This window comes from Bolinopsis microptera, chromosome 4 (genome assembly GCF_026151205.1).
Source record: "Bolinopsis microptera isolate Bmic1 chromosome 4, MBARI_Bmic_1.0, whole genome shotgun sequence".
Classification (NCBI taxonomy): domain Eukaryota; kingdom Metazoa; phylum Ctenophora; class Tentaculata; order Lobata; family Bolinopsidae; genus Bolinopsis; species Bolinopsis microptera.
The window spans coordinates 4,890,858-4,911,235 of record NC_087075.1 but is presented as its reverse complement, the minus strand read 5'-3'; the positions used below and the strand labels follow the sequence as shown (position 1 = coordinate 4,911,235).

Below are 20,378 nucleotides of genomic sequence, written 5' to 3'. Positions count from 1 at the left end.
TATGAAACCCTGGAATAAAACACTGAAAAACACATAACAGATATATATAATAACAATTTCCCTTTCTTTCCAGGTTCATTAATAATAATGGACAAGTTGCGTTCCCGGAAATGTCCAAACTGCGACGATGTCGGACATTCCTCCCTGGACTGTCCTAAATTAGGCAACTCTAGAGCAGGCGGACTTCCTGAGTTCGGGACAGACGTCGGGATAAAACTCCGGGTATCTAACAGAGAGTCTGCTCATTCTAGACTCAACGAGTCCGCTCACTCCAGACTCAGTGACCCTGACGTAGGAATAAAACTCCGTGTCTCAAACAGAGAAAATAGAGAGTCAGTACACTCCAGACTCAATGAAGCAGATGATAAAGTAAGGGGTCCAGCACACTCTCGTCTCTCCCAGCCCGCTAAAATCAACGTATCAAAACTTCTAGAACGTTCTGATAACTCCAGAACAGAGAGTTTTCTTCGTGGAGAGGGGAAGTTTGAACAACGTCCATTGTACCAAAACATAGCGATTAAAGCAAAGAGGACACGTCTGGTGGAATCAGACAGTGAGTCTGATGGCCGGGGTCACGTGTCAGACGAACCTTTAACCATTCAGGTTGACTATGGGAAACCCAAAAAATCAAAGCGTAGGTCGTCAGACCGGGGGGTAAGAAGATCTCTGAACGCTCAGAAAAGTGCAGCTAAACCAGGTGATCTGAGATATCAGATGAAATCAAGACCTCTGGATGCTCCCCTCATCCCGCAGTACAAAACCAAAGAAGATCTCAGATTTTCCATAAAACGACCGACTACAGAGAGTAAGCGTAAGAAGACCCGACCTCCAGAGCATGCTGATGACGTGCCACTGTCTCCAGTTCACAACGTCGAGGAAGAGGAGGAGCTGTTGAAGGAAGTTTCTGGAATTAAAAGAACGACGAGCGGTTCAGTGATCAGATTTGACAGTTCCGGCGAGGAGGAGGAGGAAAAGAGGAGGAAGTACAAGACGAGGAACCAGTGGAGGAACCAGAAGAGGACGCAGAAGAGGACGTCAAGGAGGTTTTCAAATCAGAGAGTGGAAGTGAGAGTGGGAGTGTGGAGGAGATGGAGGCACAGGAGGTAAAAGAAGAGACCAAAGACGAGGTAATGTCAGCTGAAGAAGCACAAAAAGAAGAAGCAGGCTCATCTTCTTCATCGGATGAAGACGGATCTTGCCCTCCCAGCTGGCGTGATGTACCGACGCCGAAGTGAATTCCTAGCTGATGAAAGATGTCCAGAAGAAGAAGTTTATCGATATCAGAGACAAATACGACTCAAATCCAATCCCTGTTCCTGCTACTGCCCCCACAAAAGTACAACCTAAACGTCAAACCAGCAGAAGATCTTCTGACAAAAGCAAGACTGAAGTAAAGCGTGATCATCACACTGCATCTGATGACTCTGACGCCAGCCAAGTTAAGAAACCTGTACTGAAACGTGTTAAAACAGAATCACGATCATCTCGAGATGGTCCGCTCTCCAAGGAACAGCTCCTCAGTTTAAAACGCAATGATTCTGATTCGTTCTCTGACGACGGTGAAGAGGAAAGGGCACATTCTGGGGCGCTTGCTGTTTTAGAGGACACAAAATCCAGGAAGGAATCACCAGTTCCCGAGAAAATCATCCCTATATTTCCCTTTAAAACAAACTGCAGAGCGAACCAATTTCCTGAGTCCAAAGTACCGTTCATTGATTCTCACTGCCATATCGACTACTTACTTGTCAGAGAGAAAAACTACGGTTCGTTTGCATCGTACGTTGAGAGCAAGGATTTTCCCAAGAATTTCTCAGGGTGTGTTGCAAATTTCTGTGACCCTCCAGCATGGGGTGAGAATCGTATGTACGATGATATTCTAATGGAGGATGGTGTGTGGGGAGCATTTGTCTGCATCCTCACAACGCTAAAAATGTGGTGTCCCCAAATAAGAAGAGATCTGAAAAGACCGCCTCCCATCGCTACGGTTGGTGTGTCGTGAGAGGCTTGGGTGAGATGGGGTATGGATTACGGTAAGTGTTTACACTGACAGCAAGAGTCCTGATGTTATTAGAAATGCAGAAAGATGCGTTCATGCACAGATAAAACAGCGCTCAAGTTGAATAAATAAACAAAATCCGTTTGTTATTCACGCACTTGGGGAGCATGAAGCAGATGGTCGGCCTTTTGAAATCATGAAGGTAAAATTAGGATTGCTTTTATCCTTTGTAAGTAGCTGATGTGGATATCTATGATTATCAAAACTTTATATCATCGGTTTTCCGTATTCTGTGTCCTATTTGGCTGTTCTCGTGTTTTTTTTTTCAACTGTCAATTATTTCTAGGCTAAAGCACCAAAAGAACCACCGAATCATCCCATAGCTACAAAGTGGATCAGGGAATACTGCGTGGAAAATGCTGGAACATTTTCCTAACATGTATATCGGTGTTACAGGTAAGTTCAAAACTTTGTTTTTCTAATGAGGTATAATCAACGGCCATCTGACTACTGCCTAATAGGTCATTCTTATTTTTCGTCAACCCAAATAAGCCAAATGACATACTTAATTGTCGTTATATTATCTAAAAGTATCTCTATTTTTCGCGCAGCACCCCCCCACCAAAAAAAAATGTGTTTTAAAAAAATGCACGCTTTATAGTCTTTTGTTTTATGTTTTTCAACCGGAAATGATTAGAAGTGTCAACAAAATGGATCAATTGTGCGAACAAACTACTTTTAAGCTGACTGAATTTTGGTGAAGATATTGTACATCGAACAAGGCACCACTAAGTCGCTAGGGGATGAGGCGGTTTGTACTGAATTTAGTAAGGGATTTGGTTTCCAATGTAGGTAATATTTTGTAGTACTGTGGCGTGGAGTAACGTTCGAAGACAGAAGTATAGGTAAGCCAGCATTCATCACATTCCTTCAAAGATCAGCTGTGTTATGTTCGTATCTGCGGAAATTAAGGTGTGTTTATCACACGAGAACTATACAGCAGATTGCTGCATATTATGAAATTTATTAGCGGAGATTCAATGTGGTAAAAAGTGATAAATGGTGGTTTTTCTTTAACAAATATCCAAAATTTTTAATTTACAAGTCCAAAATATTGAAAGTGAAAAGTTTCCCACTTAAATAAAAAAAGAGTGACCTACTTATCGAGAATGTAATTGTGAACAATTTTTTAAGAAACTATATTTTTTTTGAATAATGAACATTGAATGTATTATATACTTAATTGATTCCATAAATGCAAAATTTATTTATGCAAAAAGATGTTTAAAGAAAAATTTGATACTTCTGTGGTTTTCTAATGCTTTTAAACTAGAATCATCTATATATACAGAACGAGACTTATAGCGACGCACCAAAGTGGTAAAAAGGTCGTAAAAAATGTAATTGTGGATTTCCCTGAAGTGGAAAATTTAGGGAAAGGGGAATCTTTGAGTGATTCCTGGGACTTGCCCGACCATATACCTTAAAATCGCATTTGTTGCGAATTCTTTTCCGACAAAGTCTTAATTAGGACGGATTTCACCGTAGACAGACATTTAGGTTGTTGCACTCACAACGTTAAAACATTAACCGAAAAATCTGTGTTAAAACGCGAACGGTATATACACAAAGTTTTCTTGAAACAAGCCGAAAATGAAAAAAGAACTAGCCTCAAATTATTATGTAACAAGGCTAAACGTTTCCTTCGTTCTGAATTTATAACAATCAGTTTTGCGAAACGTTCGTCGAAATCATAAAATGTTATTATGTTAATAATAACCAATCTACTTCAGGTCTAGTAACATTTGGTACTGCGTCAGATGTCAGAGAGGTTGCCAGGAAAGTACCTCTAGAGCGACTATTAATAGAAACAGATGCACCCTACATGAAACCTAGCAACGCCAACCTCGTCGATCAAGATTCTCCCAGGTCAGCAAGCCCTGCCATGGGCGTGTGGGTTGCGGCCAAAATTGCCGAAATCAGACGGATTGAACTTGACGATGTTTTGATCCAAGTAAGGAAGAATGTAACTAATATGTATGGCATTTGAGCATAGAAAATCAGGATATTGTATTTTCCTTGATGGTGGCAGCTTGACGTATGTTTTTTGTAACGTTGAACGTTTCGAGTTAGGAGCTGATTTTAATACTTCTTTAACAAGTTTAAAATCGTTTAGATTTTATCTTTACATATGATATGGATTCTGTCATTTATTGGTCCAGCGCCTAATGCTATTCTTTATATCCTTTTCTGTCCAGATCATTTGATTTATTCAATTTGTTCTGAAATGTGCGTTTAAATAATTTAACATTGTAACGATGATAACTGTTGTTTTATTTTTAAAGATTTCGCGTTACCCCGAAACTAGCCTCTACTAGAGTTCACTACCTTTTAATTCCTTGTCGCGCGATGCACTACAATACTGAGCCCCGTATCAAATACTGCGCGCCGTAATCGTATTATATAACGCGCTTCTCGCCACAACATCGTGAGATCGTAGCAGAGCTATTACATATTATAAGAGTTGCGAAGGATCTAATCTTCATTCGTCAATCATGAGAGTTTTACATTTTGCTACAAACTGAAAGTTTTTATAAGTAGGTTTATAACCATTATTACCTACAAAATTATGACGCGCGCCGAGTTGGACAAATATTTTACGAGTATCTATGCTATAATATATTAATATATCATACATCATCCGTAAAGTTTTTATTTTTACTTTCCGCGCCTCCGCAGTGATGTGCCACATGCAGCTGGTAAGCTTTTCTGGATTATAGTTTCAGTTTAGGTAGGTAAATAAAAATGCACGCTTTATAAAGCAATGAAAGGCATTAGTTTGGTCAAATCAAACGGAACATATGCTATCAGACTTTCAACTTACTATGGCTTTATATGCGTGCACGTGCATGAAATAATTATGAAACGTACATTAACATATGTTCACATAGCCATGTGTCACAAACGACGCAGTTTCGCGCTCAGTGGCGCACCGTTTTGATCAATGATGAGTTGCCAAAACGCACTTCAAACTTACATTTGCTGATTGCTTGGCATTTAAGCCTAGCAAGATTGTTGACAACATCATTCATTGTTACTGGGCGGCGCTCAGCCTGTCATTCCATCAAATTTTTATTATGTTTATGAGCATAATAGCTTGGGGTCCCCAGGTAACATCCATTGTTAATGAACTAACCCGGCAAGCGTTATTTCGTAGTATAGCATTTGCCTCAGGCTAGCATTTCGAGAAGAAAGCGGCGCGCGCTACTTCAAAGAAATTTAGACGAGTAACATCCGTCAATGGTCAAAGTGCATGGAAGCGACCGTAATTCAAACATCAAAGTAAAAATCACCAAAGAGTGATGTTTTGCAATTTATGTTATCCATACCGTGAGAAATGCATGCAATAGATTAGCAAGTTAGGTAATAATAATAAATAAGTTAACCAACGTCGGACAAAATCACATACTCATCTTCTAATGTTGCAATAGTTTTTATGTGATTTTCATTTTATAAAGGCGCCCGCCGCGCACCTTGAAATTGTTCACAGAATCGAGCGCTAGTCATTCCTTTGCGGTTGATTAATTGTCGAAAAGAGATGAGTGCAAGCATTCGACAGTTATATTATTTTGATTAGGAAATCATTTGTATGCAATCCATTATAATTTGTTGGCTTATTCTTGATCTTATAATATCTTGAAAACGTTATTTGTCGTTTGATTTAAAACAACTTTTTATAATATCTAACACTATAGTGGTTTAAAAGATGTCCATGGTTTAAGCAACAAATTATTTTGTTACAAATAGCAATGTGAAGTGTTTAAATCATTTAAGCTACCCTGTAAAAATCCAAGAATATGCTTCATTGTGAGATTTTAGATAAGAACACATTTCAGCATCCACTAGTCGAGTGTGGCAGATACCAGCTCTTACCTTGATACATTTCGAAAAGAGGTATACAACGTGTTACAACTCTAACACATATAATGTAGACTAAAATGAGCGTCAACAAATTGAGCAGAGCCCATAGATTTTCTTCCGAGAAATTATGTTAGATGAGACACCCTACAGTCCGATGTACTGCGCTGTTGGGTTGTTTAGGGTATATAGGGTCATGTGTGTTACTGCCAGAGGCGGTTCATTTGAGCGTTGTGGTATTGGCATATGCCCAAAATAGGAAGAACAAAGAAATGTATACAATTATTCTGATGCAGGACTCGATATGCATGGGAATTGAATTAGCAAGTTAGGAGGGTACAACCCATAATAAGCATATATGCTATGGAGGCCTGCCCAATCCTCTAAAGCACTGTAAACAAAGCTGGACTACCTCCATATTTGGGATAATCCAAGTAAATTTTTGAGATAAAGTAGAGCGTAAACCTACCTCAAGGCAATCGTATAATTCCCGCTTTACTGACCCGAAAGCCCTACTATAGGGTTCCTCAAAATGCGATATGTTAACGATTAGGGGGACCTAGAAAAAGTTTTTCCTCGAGCAAATCCTTTTAATACAACAATCGTATTAAACCACTTTAGTGAAAAACCGCAAAGAGATATCAGCCAAAACAATCTGATACCTTTGATCGTCAAATATGTGAGTTGCTCTGATCCCGCGCATATAGAAATACAGGTAAAATGAGCGAGCGGGCCGACTAAAATTACTAAATAAAGAAAACTTAACAATTTTACGATTACTAACGAGCCTATAACCCAATGGAGAGGCGACTTATATGACCTGTTGAGAAAAAAGAATTATCAACCCTACGATAACCATAGCCGAGAATACACCAGGAATAAGATTGAAGTCACACAGAAAGGCAATGTAATTATGTATATATATAGCTACCAAACGCGACGTAACACCTAGCCATCCTGTTTCGTACACATTGATATATCAACATGGTCATATCAACATCAACACGGTCCTAATAAAAATGGATCAGGTAGGTATGAAATCATGTCATCATTCCAAGTTGGACAAGCACGCGCAATCACCAAGCTTTTAAGTCTAACTCACTAATTTGACAGCTGACTTATAGACATAAGCAAGATTTCAACTATTACACCTCGCAATTATTATACCAAGCATAGCAGACGAACACATCCACATTCGTTACGCATTACACTCAAGTCACAGAAACGACTAACGGTAAATTATAAATGAGTGTACAACTAAAGGCCGGAACACACGCGCAGTGCAAAAACCGCACGAGCTACTCAGATAGGACTAGAGGCGCCAAGGGCCAGCTAGTAAAATGCTTCTACTACAACAACATTTCATTATTGTGTCCATATCGGGTTATTCAAACAAGTCAAAACAAAATAGATTTTGTGGTTTAAGTTAGCGGATGCAGTGGGTAGGGGGACTTATCTTGGTAGCTATTTCAGGCGCTCTATAAATACCTACTATCAACACAAGAAACCTTTCTGAGTGAAGGCGCGATGTGGGAACCTTATTGAGATTATAAAGAGAAATTATTCGTAACCTTAGACTAATTCAGTGCAACCAAAGATAACCGCACTCGCAAACGCCAAAGGTAACACCACGTAATTAAAACAGAATAGAACAAAATGTTGACAAGAGCAAAAGGTGCGCGCGCACGTAGTCCTACACACATAAGTGACTTCACAGCCCCAAAATTGCTAACAGCCAAATAGGAGCGCGGTCGAGATATTGCACGAATTATCAATTTCACAGTCCGCGTATTTTTTTGATTCTACACCACATTCACAGGACTTAAAGACGCGAATATTGGAAGTAAATTCTAAGGTCCCCTCATCCTTTAATTAAAAGTCATATATTATGACACTGACCATTGGACTCCGCAAGTTAAGCTCAGGGTAAACCACTACTTACAGGATCGACCTTTCAACCTTGAAATCCTAACATTAGCTACAACAAACTACATGAGCATAGGCGTTGTATAATTTTGATAATTTGATATTTTATTAGTTTGTTTGTAAACCATTTAAATAGTTTTCAATTGATTTGTAAAGTATGCTATTTTGACTGCATATTTCGAGCTGTTTTCCTAATTATGTTAAATTTCGAAGGTGCGTACTACTGAACCCTCTGAAAGATGTAATCAACTACTAAATTGGGCACAGAAGCATACACCTCAAAGAACCCAACATTTGATTTATTAAAATTCACTTGTAATATGCAAGAATCAAATCTGCAGACTATTTGAAACAATAGTTTCTTAAAAGCTAAATTTTAACAACAAATTTATTTCTAGTAGGTCAGACAGAATGAAGGATGAAACATCACAATGCATTTTAAACAACTTTCAGTTGGAGAATCTCCGAAGGCATGTTTACAGAAGCACAGGAAAGACTGTTCTTGACCCTTACATGCAGGTTTGTGATGCACTTATTTTCAGTTGTTAGTAACCTGTCCAATCCACTTGGTCATCAAATCATAAAATGCAGCTAGGTAGTTGTTCAGTAATTGATAATTATATATTTTTAAACTTGGAACCTAGTACCATATAATATTAAGAACCCAGTATCATAATTTATGTAGAGTAGTTTTCAACAGTTAATTTAAATGTCCTTTGCAGCTTGGGAAGCATCTTTGAATTATTCAACAATATTATTATGCCAAATTTCTGTGTACATTTAAATATAAATCTTACATCATCAGGTGTTCTGGTGTTGGCTTGTTGAGCGTGTACCGCTATGGATAGCACCCAACATGATCACACTGGTTGGTCTTGTAATAAACGTGGGCACTTCTCTTGTCCTTGTTTACTACAGCTCTGATGGGCACTCAACTGTGAGTTATTAGTATTTTATTTCATTTTGAGTTGAAGTATTTACTAGTTTATTACTAGTTTATTTAATATCTGCCATGATTTAATATATGGCTTGGCATCCCTGTCCTAGACACTGGGCATTAAATCTTTAAATCGAATCAATTTTTAAATGATCAGAAATACTAGATGGTACAAGATAGAGATTAGAGTCTAGTTTCATACTCAAGGTGTGTTACATACCGGGCACACCTTGTCTCCGTCATTATTGACCCCGCCTTTTTTATAAGCAAAGTGGTATATTGTCGTTGGTAAATGGCTCCGTGCCCTACAAGGTGCCTACTTATTGTATCACAGTTAAAACACTTACTTACAACTTTAAATACATGAAAATCTTAATACTCACTAATGATGGTGGCCGTGGTGGATGTGTTATAATGGGAGTATTAAGGTTATAAAAGTATGGTGGATCAAATAACTGGATACACGCGAACACTGCAGGAGCTTGCAGTTCGGTTAGCCTGTCATCAGGCAGGACCAAAGAACTCAAGCTTTAGTGTTGGAAATGTTCCAATATTATATGGATTAAACCGCATTTCGTAATACTTGCAATTTGTAATAGAAGAGGAAATATATGTTGCCATGACGGAACTCCACAAGTGAGGCGCACTAATCGTTATTATAACTGTGGACAGTCGTATGTAAGCACCCGTGCCAACGTCTTACTGTACAGTTTAACATCAATCACTAGTCGAACACTACCAGTGTACGTGTTATACTGATTCTATTCAGTCAACTCAGTGAGATGCAGAATATTAGGAATTTGGATTTAATTTAGTTAATTACATCCTTTCTCTGAGTCAAGTACCTAAATGGAAGTTTTCAACATTTATATTATAAGAGACAATAATCTCTCGCGAAAATTAAGGATTTTACATTATTATATGTTTTGGCTCACGTCAAACAGGCGGATATACCGTCTTATTTTACTTATTTTGGATCCTTGCTAATTACGGTTATGTCACAAATGTCTAGAACTGCAAAAGCCTTGAAAATAATAATCCGAAGATTCATCTAAGGAGAGATAAGATCTCAGACCTAGTAGAAAATTAAAATAAACGAATTATTAATCAGATTATTAATCATTACAAAAAACTTGTGTCCATTTTTATGCATCATTCTTTAGTAATATATATGGCACATGTATCTACGTTATAATTATCCTACTTGAGCCTTAGACAAATGTATCGTGATATTGAGTGCTATTTTTATAGACTAGATCAATTACAACTTGCGCTCCTCCCTCAGTAGTGTGCGTTGATAAATTAAGTCAAATTTTATACCGCACCTGAAATTCATGAATTCCATTCCATTATGATATTCATTTTAATATTATGAGCTTTCAAAGGTGCATTATATGATATGTTATGATACCTACTTAGGCTCCACCCTTAGTATTAAAACTTTTAAAACACTTTAAAAGTACTTTATCTATAAATTTAATACCTATAAGTATATAAATAGCCAACATTTATACAGTACTATAACGATACGTGCTCATAAAATAAAATCCATCCCATTTTAAGGAACTTTTAATGGTGCATTATAAAGGATGCAGCCAAGCATAATATCATGGGACTGTTAGTAGTGTACCCTATATCATACTCCTTCATAATGTTAAACTATTTAAGATTATATTTTGATATCACTATAAATAGTGCAGCACAATCACCAGTAATCATTATTTTAGATCTGCTGGCAAAAACTATTTCCTGTAAAGACACGACTGGTTGTTTTGGCACGTGATACCTGTTGTTGTCTACACTTTGGACTAGACACACATTCTTGTCTTACACACGTGCATTCTTGTCTTACACACGTGCACATTCCTGACGTGTTTAGTGGTCTCCTGACATCATGTTATCTGATGTTATGGCGTGGGCCAATTCTCGCATAACATGTTTTTGTGAACGTCCTTGAGATAAGATATAATGGAAAACCGTCACAATTTTAAAGCGAATAATTTAAATAGATAAATAAAACCTTTCAAGTATTGTAAGAACTACACAAGTTCATCAGATATTTATTTTCGGAAAGATCCCACCACCACACTAACAACACCTTACCCCTAAAAATCTGGTCCTATTACAGCCGGTTGTCTGAAGTACCAGATAATCAGCTAGAGAACCGTGAGATTTTTAATATTATACCAGTTAATTGCCGTTTATAATTCTAAACTCAAAATCGTAGTGAGAGATTCTGAGTAGAGGATGAACAGACCGGACCGTACGTCTGGGTTAAGTCCGTTACTGAGTCCGTCAGGTTTATTGAACTGTTCCGATTGTTGCAGACAACAGGTACCAATAAATTAAGGGTGGCAAAAATAACCAGATCATTCATGCGATCCTCCTGCAACATTTTGGGATTTTTTCAATGCAAAATTACATACACATCAAAAAGTAAAAATTATACGCAAATATAGATTCCGTAGCCGACGCAACTAATTGTCTCTCTCCGTCCATTCCCCGTCCGGTTCTGGTTTTATCTAAATTTTACAGATCATGACCAAGGGAACGTGTGACTGGTGGGTCATCCGCTACAATAAAAGTAAAGTGTGGTACTAACTACTACTTATGTAATTTTTGCATTATCCTATTTTAATTTTGCAATATAAATCGAAAAAGTATGCGGGAATCGCATAAATCCGCAAATTTTACCCACCTATAAATGGGTATGGCCCCTGGCTGAGCACAATCCATAGAAATGCTTGTACACCCAATTCACCAACTGTATCGACCGTGTGTAATGTGTAATGTCAACGTGGTAATGTCACTTGGGTAATGTCTCGTGGGTAATAGCGGGCCGGGCAGATTGTTTCTAAAAATTGGCTTGATCATGAACACCTAATATTACCCAGTGTGTACTATCCTATTACAGTGACACGTTGGGTACCATGTGGGTAACCACGGGTCACCATGTGTTAAACACTTGGTGGTACCCACGGTGGGTAATCCTAGTGGGTGGGTGTCCGATATTAGCTCCCACCTACTCAGATTGTTATTATATTTCATGGCACTCAGGAGGCGGGAAGTAAATTTCAGACCACACTTAATGACTTTGTCCGTGAAGTTGTTTGTTAGGGGTATACTGTGTAATTGTTATAAGTTAATAGTGGTGTGTGATGTGTGATGTGTGATGCTGTGTGGTGATGTGTGATGATTGATGTGAGATGTTGAATGTTTGATGTGTGATGTGTGATGTGGTGATGTGTGGAGTGTGATTTTGAAGTTGTGTGTGGGTTGTGCGATGTTGTGATTGTGATGTGTGATGTGTGATGTGTGATAGTGATGTGTGATGTTGATGTGTGATGTTTGATTAGTTGCGAATGTATGTCACTTTTACAAGTTAGAATACTCAACATCATAATGTTACAGTGTTATGGACAGTTCCTATACATCATTAGATTATAAAATTGTATATTCAACTACTTTGCACTCATACATGCTTAGAAATAGTTACACCATACTATTCATCAAATCGTACCACATAATACCCATAATATACATAATACACATGATATACTAATACACCTAATACACATAATACAACATAATATCACATATAATACACATAATACAACATACAAGCCAACAACACATGCTACAAAACACAAATACACAAAATATACATAATTATACCACATAATACACATAAACACAAATAATACATAAACCCATAAAACTCATTAATACACATAATACACATAATACACATACTTATACATAAAACACATAATAAATATAATAACACATAATACACATAATACCAACATATAACACATAATCACATAATACAACATAATACACATATATACATAAACCTCATATATACATAAATACACATACTACACATAATAAACATAATACCATAAACACATAATACACATAATACACATAATACACACAAAACACATAATACACATAAAAAACATAGTACACATAATACACATAATACACATAATTATACATAAAACACATAATATACATAAACACATAATACACATAATACACCATAAATACACATAATACACATAATACACATAAAACACATAATACACATAAACACAAAATACACAAATACACATAATACACCATAAGATCCATCATGATGTTTATGTCATGACCTGATTTAACCTTATTGGTCGATGGCCACCAACTTAACTGATAAATAGCAATAAATAATGCCGTCGGCTATAATAGCTTACTCCTTATGAGTGAACAGTGAACAGTGAACCGTGAACACGTGAACAGAGAACAGTGAACATGATCAGTGAAACAGTGAACATGAACAGTGAACAGTGAACAGTGAACAGAGAACAGTGAACAGTGAACAGTGAACATGCAACAGAGAACAGTTAACATTGAACATGAACAGTGAACAGTGAACAGTGAACAGTGAACATGAACATGAACAGTGAACAGTGAACAGAGAACAGTGGAACAGTGAACAGTGGACCAGTGAACAGGAACATGAACCGTGAACAGTGAACATGAACAGTTAACAGTGAACAGTGAACAGTGACAGTGAACAGTGAACAGTGACAGTGAACAGTGAACAGTGAACAGTGACACAGTGACAGTGAACCTGAACATGAACAGTGAACATGAACAGTGAACAGTGAACAGTGAACAGACAGTGAAGTTGTGTAAAGGCAGAATAGCAGTGCGAACTGCAAACTGGGCAATCAATCTACTCTAAAATTATTATTAGTGTACAAAATAATCAGATTACTTACAAGTCATGAGGCAGTGTTGTTTGTTTATGTTGTCAAGTTGTGGTGTGGTATTGTGTTTGATTGTTTAGCCACTTGACTCTACCTCTACACTGATCTGTTTAAAAGTCTATAAGAGACCATTAACAGTTTTATTGTTTAATGATCTGAATTTTTTCACATTTCACATTTCCATATGTGATAGTAGTGAATAAATTGATGATATAAACGTTCTAAAGTGCTAAAAATATGGTAGAACTACATAATCTCTGGTCGAAAAATATCGTGTCAATTAATGTCAGTATTCCAAAATTTTGCAAAACTGACATTGACATTAATTGACATTAATTGACATTAATTGACGTTGCATCACCCCCATTTTATTAAATTAAGTTAAATTTATTAACCGGCAAATCTGTACACTACCCAGTGGACAATATTTTGGACATTTCTCATTGTTAGCTACATTCTCCTAATTTAAATACATGTACTTTGTAGTACGTAATTATACATAGTACTATAGTTGCTTAATTGTAAGTAGAATAATTTACCAATTATAATTTACTTCTTACCAATTAACCAATTAACTAATTACAATTATCTTCAGGCACCACCATCAGCGTTCATAATATGCGGTGTGGGATTGTTCATATATCAGAGTTTAGATGCCATAGACGGGAAACACGCCCGGAGGACTGGTAAGAGATATGATTAATTATCTGTAATTAATTATCATAATTGTGTTGTATTATTTTACTGTAGTCACGTGATTATCTCACATTGATTACTTGGCATACTGATCAAGATATGATCGTATCTGAAATGGGTTTAAGCTTATTTTAAATTAAATAACTGTGTAGTACTCACCCGTTAAATGCAAATGAAGGGCTGATCATCTTATCATCAATTTAAACTATATTTCATGTTTATTTGGTCGATAAGTGTCTTGTAATATGATGATTTACATTTAGAATTATAACAAGTCATATTATGGAGCCAGGGCTGGGTAACAGGTGTGGACTGGCTGCACCTGGTTAAAGCACTTCCATTATATCTCGATGATTTACAACAGCTCTAATTTACCAAATTTGTCGCATGATTTAACACCCCGTAACTGAGACGAATCAATCTTTGACACCTGCACTTTAATCAAATAATGCAAAATTGTCCGTAAAATTAGCTCTCTAAAAGACAGTAACACGCCCTTTAAACAGAAAGTTTTAAATTTCATCGCAGTCCAATTGCTCCTCCTTAAACAATGTCCCATGAGGCCATGACTTTAAAAAAGTCAGGCAGGTTCTAAAAATGTCCTATTTTGCACAAAATTTCTTCTCGAATCCAAAATTCCCTCGCAATTTGACTGCCAGAATCTCTGTCGACTGTCAATCTCTCTACTATGTTAATTACCCAGTACTCTAAACTCTTGATCTTCCGGTATGATATATCATACATGTGTAATGTGTATACTGTATATTATATACAATACACAAATTATATTTGATATTGCACAATATCTGCACACTGCAGTAACAGAGTAATTATGTGAATAAATATTGATTTTAGACATACTTCATGTTTATTGGGTAATATATGAGGGTGTAACATTGCCACGGTAACCTACATCAAGTCCTGGAATTACCGCGGAAAAAACCTGATTTTCTAAAGAAAAAGAAGCTTGAATTCGGGACACTGAGTATTCAAAGCGAGGTAAAAAAGGACCCATAAATTTTCCACTTTTCAACATAAATACTTCTCATACCCGTCAATTAAATGCTTCTCATGACCATGAAATGACAGTTTGCTGCGTCAATTGATAGGAATCAACTTCTATATCTGCATATTATATTGTGCAGAAATTTGATTTCACTACCTGCAGTAAGTTAATAAATACAATATCCGCCGTAAAACGCAGCTTTTACAACTTTTATGCAGAAAGTGGTAATAATATGATTATCAATGTCTACGGAAATGTGGGTTTAATAAGTAATGTCATAGTTCATTCCGTTCACATATTAATTTTATGTTCTTTAAATGCTTATTTTATACCGTCTAAATACTCATTGTGTCGTTGATCCTAATCAAAGTGAATCATTAGTCGGGATTGTTCTGAGAACGAATGCACGTATTTTAGGTAAAATCCTCTCTAACCTCTAACAATTGTGAGTGCAGAGCTGCAGAAATACACAATTGCTCCTCAAATAATATTATTACAAATTTAATTTATTATACTCCTATTATATATTTCATATTCAAAGTGCAATGTTGAATTATTATACACCTCTGTGTATGTGTGGACTGAGTATTATTATTATACACTATTATTATAATAAATTATATTATATAATATTATACACTAATATATATTATTTTACACTATTATATATTATTTTACACTATTACATATTAATAGTGGCGGGTTTATCATGTTTTATATCCAGTTCCTGTAATTCTGGCGGGTGTGAGCTGCTAGATTATTACAGAATTATACTATGATATTATACTATAATATTATACTATAATAAATTATAGTTTTATAGTTGAATACTGGAATTTATTTCGATGTCTTGTTTAGTGTTTACATATACCTTGGTTATATGTATACCAAGTCACATCAGTGAAATACCAAATTTGAACAGTTAATTTCCGGAAAAGATTAAAACCGGCCCGGAAATTCCGGAAATTTCACCTACCGCACATAAATTTACACGTAAAGTTATTTAAATTGCACTAAATTGCACTAAATTGCACCAATCCAGAGATCCACAATTTCACTGTCCATTCCTTCTCTGTCCTCTGAAACATTAATTAACTGCAAAAGTGTCTCCAGTCTGCACTGCACGCAACTACACAAGAGGTGAACTGTACTAGTTCTGTCCAGATAAGAGCGTAATTGAATTCATGTGTCTTGGTAACCGGATATGGTTGATAAGGAATTTGCTGCCTTGTTATCGTCAGAACTCGTGCCGTGGAAATATGCCAAATATTTTACGTCTCTCGTACGGCTTTAGAAAATATTGCTACTAAAATATGTAAATATTTACTTGATTGGTTTAAAACGTATGTTAAGTTCGAAATCTTAACTGAAGCTAGATTAAAAGGTATGCTCGTAAAAATGTTAAAGATCATGCAATCTTGTGAAGTCAAATGCTACCAAATAATCTATTAAACAAGTGAGACTTCAGGTGAGATGGTTAAGTTCTTAAAGTTAAAAATTAAAACTCGAGGTAAAAATATTAACCCAGGTTAAACTGCGTCAATACAGACAGAGAGTAATCCAGACATATGGACCACCTTGTTCCTCTGGAAATATTCCAAATATTTTATCCACCTTTGTACAAAGTTTTAAATTTTGATTAATATATGTTTTTTTAACATGCTTTTTAACGTTTATCAAGCAACAACTTGATTATTTACAGCCATGTTTTCTCTGGATTAGTTCTAAGAAAATATAAAATATTTATACGAAGAGGATGATATTAATGAGAGTTCCATCTTATGCATAGAACAATATAAAGATATAACACACCCGTTAACTTGTCATAATGTTATTATAACTTGTCATAACTTGTCATAATGTTAAATTATAACTTGTCATAATGTTATTATATATCCTTAACAAGATGTTATTCTATGACTAGAGCCAGGTTTTATCTGGCTTTATTCCAAGAAAGCACATGGTTTATTACATGATGCAGTTGGTTGTAATTTATCTTGCAATATAGCAATATCCACTAATATACTTGTGTATAACACTCGCTATACAGCTGTCCTGAACAACATGAATATTGAGATAGTCGCTTCCTGAACCAGGCATAATAACTTGGGTACTAGATCTGGCACTGTTCCAACTATTTTCGTGGTGTTGTGTACAAAGTGTAAACAAAGTTGGCTACTGAGACTTGTTAGTGCGTGTTACGCCCCTCTGCCTCCTGTATTGTCTTAAAACCTGGTTACTGGTTAATCAATTAGTTAAATTTACCAATTCTTCACCACACTAATCCTTTACCAATTCTTTTACCCGAACGCCCCTCTATAAAGTCATTTAAACTCTAACTTAAACCTTTTCTTCTCAAACTCTCTTTAAATCTTTCTTTAAGTCGACTTAAAGAGAGACTCGACTAGCCTCTAAGACTATTCTTTAAGACCAGCCTCTAAGAAGCCTCTTGAAAAAATCTCAAACCACGTGTTTTCCTCTTAACCACGTGTTTCCCTCTAAAACCACGTGTTTCCGGGCCCTAAAACCACGTGTTTCCCTCTAAACCACGCGTTTCCCTCTAAAACCACGTGTTTCCCTCAGGTACAAACAACCCTCTGGGGGAGCTATTCGACCACGGTTGTGACGCTTTCTCTACTGTCTTCGTTATAATAGCGTACGGTATTGCCACAGATCTGGGGCCGAGTTACTGGTTCTTCTACCTGTGCTGTGTCTGTAATTTTATGTTCTACGCCGCGCACTGGCAGACTTTGGTGTCGGGGGTACTGCATTTTGGACAGTAAGTGGTTTTTTGTGTGTTTTAAGATGACGGTTAGATAATATTTAGTATTTTAACTTACACTTATTTTACTGAAAGACGTGCTCAAAAAGCGGATAATTGTGCTTTTAATGCTGTACTGAAGTGTTTTAATAATCATAAATTCATGAAAACAGCAGTGTTGTTTTTATTGCTAACATGACATTTCATCTGTATAATAACAAGCTTGTTAAGTTTACTAAAGCTGTCGCTTTTGCTATACTTGTTATTATGCATAATTAAACATAATTATTAATTATGTTTTTCCTTTTTTAGATTTGACGTGACAGAAGCGCAGATCTTTTTGATAGGAGCACAATTATGGACCGGACTTTTTGGAGCTAATTTATGGAATATCGAACTTTATGAAGGTGAATAAAATCTTGTGTACCAAACATTTTACAAATTAAGAGGAAAACAAATTAGATAATGAAATTTTGATGGAATTATTAGGTAAACAAATGCTGATGCCGCTACAATGAGCGTAGTTCCCCTCCATGTAATAGGAAACTTGTAAGAAAGGTACAGAGTGTATGTGATGGTACCTATTTTTAAAACATCCCTCCACATATATATAGTTACTGTGATGGTAAAGGGAGGGTCAAGTTTCATAATTATTGAGTTGTGAGTTGCGTATAGGTAGGTATATATATAGTTATATATCCTAGGGGCCAGTTTTCAAGTTCCTTCCCTCTCCCTTTTACACTTACTCATACTCTTTCTCTTTCTCCCTCCATCACTCACTAAACGTGTTCTTCTCTATTTTCTCCCTCCTTTACTAATCCTAATGTTTCAGGTTTCCAATTTAAGCACGCAATGTTGTGTCTAAGTACCATATGCTCGTGTGCTTCATTTATCTTTTCTGGTAACGTCGCTACTATTCTGACGGGAGGGATCGGTAAAAACGGAGCAACTATCGCAGTGAGTTTATACTTTAAATTCATAGGGTATTCTTACATTTATTAACTTATCTTTACTTTTTATTTATAGTTGTTATTTATATCACTTCATGTTGGTACGTAGTGTACATAGTATATTATACTGGTAGAGTGCAAAATCTGCCTTGTTACACACTGTTTATTGTTACTAGTATAATTGAACTCGTATTAAGAGAAAGATAACAAGGTTTTGTTTTCTGTTATGTTATGTGTTCTATGGTCCCCCAATACCCCAAGTTAATATACTAACCTGTATAGTGTATTGCAGCAGCTAATACAAGTTGATATAATATAGTTAATATAATACAGCTAGTAAAAGTTAATACAAGTTGTTAAAACTATAACTTTGTGTCAACGCTCCATTGTAATTTAAGTAATATAGGGCTCCCGCACTCAATGTGCTACATCTTCTATCCTAAAAACACGTACGGAATGTCTACGTACGTATGTGATTCTGAGGAAAGTTATAGTGTGCCCATATCCCAGCGATCATAATTTGCTAATATCCAGGATAATTACATGATCACTATTAAATTTTTCTGATTATACTAACTTTTAGGATCTAATCACGCTTATTACACATTTAAATTACATATAAATTATAATATTAATGACGCATTTAAATTACACGCAATTTTTAATTATTTACATATGTAATTATTTCAGGACACTTCAGTGCTATCCCCTGGGATCCCTATCCTCCTTCTTACGGGCATGTTTTACAAGATACTAGAGGAAAGTGACACCATGTTTTACCAGGAGAATACCGTTCTCTTCCTCCTCACTATGGGTCTCGCCTTCACTAAAGTTACTAATTCTCTTGTGGTAAGTTACTTAAGTTACTAATTCTCTTGTGGTAAGTTACTAAGTTACTAATTCTCTTGTGGTAAGTTACTTAAGTTACTAATTCTCTTTTGGTAAGTTAGTTAAGTTACTAATTCTCTTGTGATAAGTTACCAATTCTCTTGTGGACTGTCATTTAGTCTCATCAAAATATGATCTTGTGTCGGGAATTTATTATCTTCATACATTACAATCAATAAAATATGTAAGAATATCGCTGTGTTGTAATTAGTTTAGGTCACATTTCAAATATCTATCTTATTCGTGTAACTTACTTAAGATAATCGTGTAATCCGGGAAATTATTTTAAGTAGAATTTAAGAGCACAGACGTCCGTAGGATTTTAAAAGCCACTGCTGCGATGTTATTTTCTGCCAATCCAAAATAAAAATATGTAGGGACATTCTTTAAATCCTTTTCATCCTGTAGTACAGAGAGGAGACGTACTTCGGGCAATGAATGTTGCTTACTAACTTACTTTATAAAATAGTATTCCTTATGTAAATCCAGCTCAATAATTAGAGATCCTTTGAAAATTAAGGGGGGGGGGGGGGGGGGGGG

At 36.1% G+C, this 20,378-nt stretch overlaps 2 protein-coding genes across 2 annotated transcripts in view; both read left to right on the top strand.

Moving 5' to 3' along the window:
• The first annotated feature begins 1,246 nt into the window (after positions 1–1,246).
• Positions 1,247–4,321, top strand: LOC134814385 (putative deoxyribonuclease TATDN2). The gene is made up of 3 exons (XM_063822484.1): positions 1,247–1,984; positions 2,380–2,452; positions 3,790–4,321. Exons 1-3 carry the CDS (start codon positions 1,247–1,249, stop codon positions 4,044–4,046), a joined length of 1,068 nt encoding a protein of 355 aa, XP_063678554.1. The 3' UTR covers positions 4,047–4,321.
• Positions 4,322–8,235: 3,914 nt separating this feature from the next.
• The window catches only part of LOC134813965 (cholinephosphotransferase 1-like), a gene marked incomplete in the record, with an annotated part of 77,470 nt that continues 65,327 nt past the window's right edge, over positions 8,236–20,378 (top strand). The window contains 7 exon segments of the mRNA XM_063821920.1: positions 8,236–8,359; positions 8,646–8,777; positions 14,133–14,223; positions 17,823–18,018; positions 18,313–18,407; positions 18,833–18,957; positions 19,641–19,796. Of these exon segments, the coding sequence (XP_063677990.1) occupies positions 8,252–8,359; positions 8,646–8,777; positions 14,133–14,223; positions 17,823–18,018; positions 18,313–18,407; positions 18,833–18,957; positions 19,641–19,796 (903 nt within the window).

Coding starts and splice junctions, on each gene's coding strand:
- LOC134814385 (XM_063822484.1), top strand. CDS start 1,247: ATGAAAGATGTCCAGAAGAAGAAGTTTATCGATATCAGAGACAAATAC. Junction 1,985..2,379: donor GACCGCCTCCCATCGCTACG/GTTGGTGTGTCG, acceptor ATCATCCCATAG/CTACAAAGTGGATCAGGGAA. Junction 2,453..3,789: donor CATGTATATCGGTGTTACAG/GTAAGTTCAAAA, acceptor AATCTACTTCAG/GTCTAGTAACATTTGGTACT.